This window comes from Portunus trituberculatus, chromosome 2 (genome assembly GCF_017591435.1).
Source record: "Portunus trituberculatus isolate SZX2019 chromosome 2, ASM1759143v1, whole genome shotgun sequence".
Lineage (NCBI taxonomy): Eukaryota > Metazoa > Arthropoda > Malacostraca > Decapoda > Portunidae > Portunus > Portunus trituberculatus.
The window spans coordinates 8,466,303-8,476,302 of NC_059256.1; the positions used below are offsets into that span (position 1 = coordinate 8,466,303).

Here is a 10,000-nt window from a genome sequence, read left to right on the forward strand (position 1 = left end):
TAGTAGTGGTGGTGGTGGTGGTGGTGGTGGTGGTGGTGGTGGTGGTGGTGGTGGTCGTGGTGGTGAGGAGGAGGAGGAGGAGGAGGAGGTGAGGAGGAGGAGGAGGAGGAGGAGGGAGGAGGAGGAGGAGGAGGAGGATAAGGAGGAGGAGGATAAGGAGGAGGAGGAGGAGGAGGAGGAGGAGGAGGAGGAGGAGGAGGAGGAGGAGGAGGAGGAGGAAGAAGAAGAGGAGGAGGAGGAGGAGGAGAAGAAGAAGAAGAAGAAGAAGAAGAAGAAGAAGAAAAAGAAGAAAGAGATAAACACACACACATTCTCTCTCTCTCTCTCTCTCTCTCTCTCTCTCTCTCTCTCTCATTTCTCCTCCCCACTCTCTCTCTCTCTCTCTCTCTCTCCCCCACTCTCTCTCTGTCTGTGTGTCTCTCTCTCTCTCTGTCTGTGAGTCTGTCTGTCTCCCTCCCCCCCTCTCTCTCTGTGTCTGTGTGTCTGTGTGTCCGAGTGCCTCACCACAGCCAGGGTCTTGCCGGGCTCCACAGCGAAGGACACGCCCTTAAGGATCTGTCTCTCTGGGGAGTAGGAGAAGGAGACATCTCGGAACTCAATCCTTCCCTGGGGGGCGGGCAGGGCCAGGGCGCCGGGCTGCAGGGGGGGAGGGGGGGCAGGAAGGATGAGGGATTGAGTAAAACAGGGTGTATATCCTTAAAATTCCCTAAAATGGTCTTAAATTTCCTAAAATGGTCTTAAAATTGTCTAAAATGGTCTTAAAATTCCCTAAAATGGTCTTAAAAATTACTTAAAATGGTCTTAAAATTCCCTAAAATATCCTTAAAATTCCTTAAAATGGTCTTAAAATTATCTAAAATGGTCTTAAATTTCCCTAAAATGGTCTTAAAATTTCCTAAAATGGTCTTAAAATGACCTAAAATGGTCTTAAAATTGTCTAAAATGGTCTTAAAATTACTTATAATGGTCTTAAAATTACTTATAATGGTCTTAAAATTCCCTAAATGGCCTTAAAATTCCCTAAAATGGTCTTAAAATTTCCCAAAATGGTCTTGAAATGGTCTTAAATTCCTAATATGGTCTTAAAATTCCTAAAATGGTCTAAAACGGCCTTAAAATTCCCTAAAATGCTCTTAAATGGTCTAAAATGGTCTTAAAATTCCCTAAAATGGTCTTAAAATTCTAAAATGGCCTTAAAATTGTCTAAAATGGGCTTAAAATTCCTTAAATGGCCTTAAATTCCTAAAATGTTCTTAAAATTGTCTAAAATGGTCTTAAAATTCCCTAAAATGGTCTTAAAATTCCTAAAATGGTCTTAAAATAGTCTAAAATGGGCTTAAAATTCCTAAAATGCCCTTAAAATTCCTTAAAATGGTCTTCAAATTCCTATAATGGTCTTAAAATTCCCTAAAATGCCCTTAAAATTCCTTAAAATGGTCTTCAAATTCCTATAATGGTCTTAAAATTCTCTAAAATGGTCTTAAAATTCCCTAAAATGGTCTTAAATTTCCTAAAATGGTCTTAAATTTGTCTAAAATGGTCTTAAATTCCCTAAAATGGTCTTAAAATTGTCTAAAATGGTCTTAAAATTACTTAAAATGGTCTTAAAATTGCCTAAAATGGTCTTAAATTTCCTTAAAATGGTCTTAAATTCCTAAAATGGTCTTAAAATTGTCTAAAATGGCCTTAAAATTCCCTAAAATGGCCTTAAAATTGTCTAAAATGGGCTTAAAATTCCCTTAAATGGCCTTAAATTCCCTAAAATGGTCTTCAAATTCCCTAAAATGGTCTTAAAATTCCTATAATGGTCTTCAAATTCCCTAAAATGGTCTTAAAATTCCTAAAATGGTCTTAAAATTCCCTAAAATGCTCTTAATTTTAGCTAAACTCAAAATATTTCAAAATGGCCTTAATATTGTGTAAAATAGTCTTAAAATTGTCTAAAATGGTCTTGATTCTAGCTAAACTCTCAAAATATCTCAAAATGGCCTTAATATTGTGTAAAATGGCCTTAAATTGTGTAAAATGGCCTTAAAATACCCTAAAATGCTCTTAATTCTAGTTTAACTCAAAATATCTCAAAATGGCCTTAATATTATGTAAAATGCCTTAAAATTACCTAAAATGGTCTTAAAATTCACTAAAATGTCCTTAATTCTACCTAAACTCTCAAAATATCTCAAAATGGCCTTAATATTATGTAAAATGGCCTTAAAATAGTCTAAAATGGCCTTAAATTTCTCTAAAATTGTCTTAAAATGGTCCAAAATGTCTTATAATTATCTAAAATGGTCTTAAAATTGTCTAAAATGGCCTTAAAATTCCTTAAAATTCCCTAAAATGGTCTTAATTCTAGCAAAACTCTTAAAATCTCAAAATGGTCTTAAAAGTTTCTAAATGGCCTTAAAATACCCTAAAATGCTGTTAATTCTAGCTAAACTCTCAAAATGGCCTTAATATTGTCTAAAATGGTCTTAAAATTCCCTAAAATGGTCTCAATTCTAGCTAAACTCTCAAAATATCTCAAAATGGCCTTAAAACTTTCTAAAATGGCCTTAAAATTCCCTAAATGCTCCTAATTCTAGCTAATACATTCAAAATACCTCAAAATGGCATTAAGATATCTCAAAACACACAAAACACCCCAAACACTAAAACACAAAACACCCCTAAAAACACACCTAAAATACCACAAAACACCCTCAAAACACACACAAAAAACACACACAAAACACACAAAACACAAAACACACAAAAACACTCAAACACCCAAAACACACAAAAACACACAGCTTGTTCATACACACAAAACACCTCAAAACACCAAAACACACCAAAACACAAAACACAAAACACCCAATAATACAAAACACACACAAAAACAAAAACACACTAAAACACCTCAAAACACCCCAAAACACACACAAAACACACAAAACACACAACACACCCAAAACACACAAAACACTCAAACACCCCAAAACACACACAGCTTGTTCATACACTCAAAACACCTCAAACACCCAAAACACCTTAAAACACCCCACACTTAACACACCAAAACACCTAAAACACCCAAAACACCCAAAACACAAAAACACTCAAAACACCCAAAACACCCAAAACACACAAAAAACACCCAAAACACCCAAAAACACCAAAAAACACCCAAAAAACACACAAAAACACCCCAAAACCCCCCCAAAACCCCCCCACACACACCCACCTCATCCACGACCTCCTGCTTTTCCTTCAGCAAGTCAAACATGTTCTCCATATCGATAAAATTCTGCTGAATCATCCGGTAATAAGTTCCGAACCAGTTTAGCGGCATGTACAGCTGCATTATATAGGTGGAGAACAAGACATAATCCCCCACAGTGAGCGTATGGGGTCCAGCCACCAGCCAGGCCGCCAGCAGGGACCCCGCCAGAAGCCCCACGCTGATCACCAAGTTCTGAATGGTGTTTAGAAGACTGAGAGACGCGTTTGACTTCCATTCCTCGTGCTGGGGGAGAGAGACAGTGAGTTAGAGAGAGTTAGAGAGAGTTAGAGTGAGTTACAGAGAGAGAGAGAGGTTTAAGGATGTGTCTGAGAGGGAGAGAGTGTGAGATAGAGAGAGTGAAAGGCTGCGGGATGCGTTTTGTTGATATTTTAAGGATTTTAAGGCAGTTTGACATGTTTTGAGGGCATTTTAAGGCAGTTTGACATGTTTTGAGGGCATTTTAAGACAGTTTGACATGTTTTGAGGGCATTTTAAGATAGTTTACCATGTTTTGAGGGCATTTAAAGACAGTTTGACATGTTTTGAGGGCATTTTAAGACAGTTTGGCATGTTTTGAGGGCATTTTAAGACAGTTTGACATGTTTTGAGGGCATTTTAAGACAGTTTGACATGTTTTGAGGGCATTTTAAGATAGTTTGACATGTTTTGAGGGCATTTTAAGACAGTTTGATATGTTTTGAGGGCATTTTAAGACAGTTTGACATGTTTTGAGGGCATTTTAAGACAGTTTACCATGTTTTGAGGGCATTTGAAGATAGTCTGGCATGTTTTGAGGGCATTTAAAGACAGTTTGACATGTTTTGAGGGCATTTCAAGACAGTTTGACATGTTTTGAGGGCATTTTAAGATAGTTTGTCATTTTAAGACAGTTTAGCATATTTTAAAGACATTTTAAGACAATTTGACATGTTTTAAGGGCATTTTAAGACAGTTTGGACCATTTAAAGACAGTCTGGTATGATTTGAGACCATTTAAAGACTATTTACCATATTTTGAGACCATTTCACACCCCAACACACACATAGAACAGGAAAAAGGAAGAAGAAGAAGAAATAATAATAATAATAATAATAATAATAATAATAATAATAATAATAATACACCTGGTACGTGAGAAGGGCCTCCTGGTACCGGTCCACTTCATAATTCTCCGCTCCATAATATTTCACTGTCTCAAAATTCAGAAGAGAATCAACGCCTCTGGACCGCTGCTCGTTGTCTGCCAGGTTCATATGACGCCGGTACTTGGTCCGCCACTCCGTCAGCCAGATGGTGATGCCTGTGGGACGGTTCACGGGGATCAGTTTCAGCTTAAATCCCTTATATATAGTACTGGATCCTTTATATTTTGGGTTTAAAGGATTGGATTCTTTTAAAAGGTGTTGGGTGTGTTTTTTTAAGGGATTCTGTGTTGTTTTGGGTGTTAAAATGGTCAGAGCCCTTCTCTTTGAGCTTGGATTCCTTATATTTGTGTCTTAAAGAGTGTTGGATTCTTTAAAAAGGTGTTGGGTGTGTTTTTTTTAAAGAATTTAGTGTTATTTTGGGTGTTTGGAGGATTAAAATGATCATATCTCTTATAATTAATGTTTAAAGAGTGCTGAATCCTGTTAAATAGGGTTTCATTATATCTTAAGGAGTCTGAACCTATTTGAGTGCATTTCAAAGGGATCTGAACCTATTTGAGTACATTATAAAGGATCTGAACCTATTTGAGGGTGATTTTAAGGGATTTGAAGCTTTAGCAGGTATAATTAAGCTTACAAATGAAGCTTACCCAGGTACACAGCCATGGTGAGGAAGACTATGAGGCCAAACCAGTAATTGAAAGCTGTGGTGAAGTAAACAACAGCCACAGTGATGTCCACCACTGTAGGCAGGATGCTGTGCAGGAGGAGGAGGAGGAGGAGGAGGAGGAGGAGGAGGAGGAGGAGGAGGAGGAGGAGGAGGAGGAGGATAAAAGATTAGTAAAAATATCAACAAGAAAATAAATAAATAAATACACACACATAGTCATTTCTCTCTCTCTCTCTCTCTCTCACACACTCACACACACACACACACACACACACACCACCCAAAACACCCCAAAACACCCAAAACACCCCAAAACACACCAAAACACCCAAAACACACACCCAAAACACCCCAAACACACACACCCCAAACAAAAACAAACACACACAAAAAACACTCAAAACACCCAAAACACTCACTCAAAACACTCAAAAACACTCAAAAACACCCCAAAAATTCACCCCCTCACACACACACACCCTACCCCCTCACACACCCTCACACACCCCCACACACACCTGAAGACAATATAAGAAAGAAGAGAATTGATAGAGTTTGTTCCCCTGTCCATCACTCGGAGAACCTCGCCAGTCTTCCGTCCCAGGTGCCAACGTAGGGACAGGTTATGAAGGTGTGCGAAGAGCTGGACCTGTCGGGAGGGATGCCAGGGTCAGTGGGGGCTGTGGCGGGGCTGTGTCGGGGCTGTGGTGGGGCTGTGGCGAGGCTGTGGTGTGTTTTTTGTGTGTTTTTGTGGATTTTTGGTGTGTTTTTGTGTGTTTTTGTGTGTTTTTCGTGTTTTGAAGGTGTCAGGGTCAGTGTGGGCTGTGGCAAGGCTGTGGTGGAGCTGTGGCGGGGCTGTGGTGGAGCTGTGGCGAGGCTGTGGTGTGTTTTTGGTGTGTTTTTGTGGATTTTGTGTTTTTGGTGTTTTGAAGGTGTCAGGGTCAGTGTGGGCTGTGGCAAGGCTGTGGTGGAGCTGTGGCGGGGTTGTGGCAAGGCTGTGGCAAGGCTGTGGTGTGTTTTTGGTGTGTTTTTGTGGATTTTTGGTGTGTTTTTGTGTGTTTTTGGTGTTTTGAAGGTGTCAGGGTCAGTGGGGGCTATGGCGGGGCTGTGGCGGAGCTGTGGCGAGGCTGTGGTGTGTTTTTGGTGTGTTTTTGTGGATTTTGTGTTTTTGGTGTTTTGAAGGTGCCAGGGTTAGTGTGGGCTGTGGCAGAGCTGTGGTGGGGCTGTGGCGGGGCTGTGGTGGGGCTGTGACGGGGTTGTGGCAAGGCTGTGGTGTATTTTTGGTGTGTTTTTGTGTGTTTTTTGGTGTTTTGAAGGTGCCAGGGTTAGTGTGGGCTGTGGCGGGGCTGTGGCGGGGCTGTGGCAAGGCTGTGGCAAGGCTGTGGTGTGTTTTTGGTGTGTTTTTGTGGATTTTTGGTGTGGTTTGGGTGTTTTGAAGGTGCCAGGGTCAGTGTGGGCTGTGGCGGGGCTGTGGCGGGGCTGTGGCAAGGCTGTGGTGTGTTTTTGGTGTTTTGAAGGTGTCAGGGTCAGTGTGGGCTGTGGTGGAGCTGTGGTGGGGCTATGGTGGGGCTGTGGCGGGGCTGTGGCGGGGCTGTGGCAAGGCTGTGGTGTGTTTTTTGTGTGTTTTTGTGGATTTTTGGTGTGTTTTTGTGTGTTTTTCATGTTTTGAAGGTGCCAGGGTTAGTGTGGGCTGTGGCGAGGCTGTGGTGGGGCTGTGGCAGGGCTGTGGCGGGGCTGTGGCGGGGCTGTGGCGAGGCTGTGGTGTGTTTTTTGTGTGTTTTTGTGGATTTTTGGTGTGTTTTTGTGTGTTTTGGGTGTTTTGAAGGTGCCAGGGTCAGTGTGGGCTGTGGCGGAGCTGTGGTGGAGCTGTGGCGGGGCTGTGGCAAGGCTGTGGTGTGTTTTTGGTGTGTTTTTGTGGATTTTTGGTGTGGTTTGGGTGTTTTGAAGGTGCCAGGGTCAGTGTGGGCTGTGGCGGGGCTGTGGCAAGGCTGTGGTGTGTTTGTGGTGTGTTTTTGGTGTTTTGAAGGTGTCAGGGTCAGTGTGGGCTGTGGTGGAGCTGTGGTGGGGCTGTGGCGGAGCTGTGGTGGGGCTGTGGTGGGGTTGTGGCAAGGCTGTGGCAAGGCTGTGGTGTGTTTTTGTGTGTTTTTGGTGTTTTGAAGGTGTCAGGGTCAGTGTGGGCTGTGGCAAGGCTGTGGTGGAGCTGAGACGGGGCTGTGGCAGGGTTTTGCTGTGTTTTTTGTGGAATTAAGAGCATTTTGAGAGAATTACTACTTTCAAGGACGGACACACACAAAGAGACAGAGAGAGAGAGAGAGAGAGAGAGAGAGAGAGAGAGAGAGAGAGAGAGAGAGAGAGAGAGAGAGAGAGAGAGAGAGAGAGAGAGAGAGAGAGAGAGAGAGAGAGAGAGAGAAAACCAAGAGAGAGAGAGAGAGAGAGAAACACACACAAACACAGAGAGAGAGAGAGAGAGAGAGAGAGAGAGAGAGAGAGAGAGAGAGAGAGAGAGAGAGAGAGAGAGACACACACAAACACAGAGAGAGAGAGAGAGAGAGAGAGAGAGAGAGAGAGAGAGAGAGAGAGAGAGAGAGAGAGAGAGAGAGAGAGAGAGAGACCAAAACTGAGAGAAAAAGAGAGAAAGAGAGACAGAAACACACACAAACACACACAGAGAGAGAGAGAAAGAGAGAGAGAGAGAGAGAGAGAGAGAGAGAGAGAGAGAGAGAGAGAGAGAGAGAGACACACCTGGACCTCCCTGCTGGTGTACTGCTGGACCGAAATCCACAGGAGGGACCGCAGGTTGTTGAGGAGGCCAGTGCCCCGGTCCCCCCCCCCTGCAGGAACTTGATAGCCACGTACACCACCACTGCCTCCCACACAAAGGTCGCCTCCCCCCCACTGCCACCCAGGCCGTCCACTGCAAGGGAGGTTAGGAAGGTGGTGTTGTAGTGGTGGTGGTGGTGGTGGTGTTATTCCTACTACTACTACTACTACTACTACTACTGCTACTACTGCTACTATTACTGCTACTATTGCTATTACTACTACTACTATTACTGCTACTACTGCTATTATTATTATTATTATTGCTAATACTACTGCTACTTCTACTATTATTATTGCTACTACTGCTACTTCTACTATTATTACTGCTACTACTACTACTACTACTATTACTGCTACTACTACTACTACTACCACTACTACCACCACCACCACCACTACCACCACTACAAATATTCCACGACACACACAAAAACACAAAACACACACAAAACCACTCCCACAACAATTAAAACCACAATTTCACCCCTACCACTACTACTACCACTACTACCACTACTACTACCACTACCACTACTACTTACCTATGCGTTTGTAGTAGAGGGGCACAAACACATTGGCCACACGTCCCAGAACAAGCAGGAGGAAGCAGAACACGACTGAACACTGAAGAACGGCACTTTTCCGAGGCCAGATGAACGGGAACAGGACTCGAAGCTTTCTGAGAACCCCACGCCAGGTTGACCTTTGACCTGACCTCTCTGCTGACCCCTCGCCCTGTTTGGTACAAGGTCAGGTCAGGCTAGGTCAGGTCAGGTCAGGTTAGGTCAGGTTAGGTCAGGTTTAGGTTAGGAATTATTGGTTAATGGTGATGATAATGGTGGTTTGTTGGTGTCTGAATGAGAAATAATAATAATAATAGTAATAATTGTTTTTCTGTTTGAAGAATAGTAGTAGTAGTAATAGTAGTAGTAGTAGTAGTAGTAGTAGTAGTAGTAGTAGTAGTAGTAGTATAGTAGTAGTAGTAATTTGGTTAGGTTTGGTTAGAGAATAATGAAGGAAATGAAGGAAATTTACAAAAAAATTGAATTGTTTAGAAATTTACAAAATCTACAAAAAAATCTACAAAAAATCAAGAAAAGACAAGAAAATCTACAAAAATCTACAACAAAATTGAGAAAATCTACAAAAAATCTACAAAAACAAAATCTACAAAAAAATCAAGAAAATCTACAAAAAAATCTACAAATCTACAAAAAATTAAGAAAATCTACAAAAAATCTACAAAAAATCAAGAAAATCTACAAAAAATCTATAAAAAATCTACAAAAAAATCAAGAAAATCTACAAAAAATCTATAAAAAAATCTACAAAATCTACAAAAAATTAAGAAAATCTACAAAAAATTAAGAAAATCTACAAAAAACTAGAAAATCTACAAAAAATCTACAAAAAACAAGAAAATCTACAAAAAAAATCGAGAAAATCTACAAATAAATAAATAAAAAAACAATTTCCAAACACACAAACACCAAAAAATAATAAATAAATATGAAAACGTCAAAAAAACACCCAAAAAACAACCAAAAAAAAAACATCAAAATAAACAACAAAACAAAACAAAACAAAAACACCAAAAACAAAAACACCAAAAAAACACAACACACAAAAAAAATAAATAAAAAACACCCTTAGATATCCAAACACGACCCAAACAAAATCCAAACATGATCCAAACAGTCCAAACATGATCCAGACAGTCCAAATGTGATCCAAACAGTCCAAACATGATCCAAACAGTCCAAACGTAATCCAAACTGTCCAAACGTCATCCAAACATGATCCAGACAGTCCAAACGTGATCCAAACAGTCCAAACGTGATCCAAACAGTCCAAACGTGATCCAAACAGTCCAAACAGTCCAAACGTGATCCAAACAGTCCAAACAGTCCAAACGTGATCCAAACAGTCCAAACAGTCCAAACGTGATCCAAACAGTCCAAACACAACTAAAACACAGTCCAAACGTGATCCAAACAGTCCAAACGTAATCCAAACAGTCCAAACATGATCCAAACAGTCCAAACACAACCAAAACACAGTCCAAGCATGATCCAAACAGTCCAAACATGATCAAA

The 10,000-nt window shown here is 41.0% G+C and overlaps 1 protein-coding gene across 1 annotated transcript in view; it reads right to left on the reverse strand.

The window, feature by feature from the left end:
* The window catches only part of LOC123504585 (ATP-binding cassette sub-family B member 6-like), a 17,664-nt gene that overhangs the window by 2,504 nt on the left and 5,160 nt on the right, over positions 1-10,000 (reverse strand). The window contains 8 exon segments of the mRNA XM_045255235.1: positions 505-636; positions 3,227-3,508; positions 4,391-4,566; positions 5,062-5,168; positions 5,600-5,730; positions 7,824-7,894; positions 7,897-7,995; positions 8,447-8,639. Of these exon segments, the coding sequence (XP_045111170.1) occupies positions 505-636; positions 3,227-3,508; positions 4,391-4,566; positions 5,062-5,168; positions 5,600-5,730; positions 7,824-7,894; positions 7,897-7,995; positions 8,447-8,639 (1,191 nt within the window).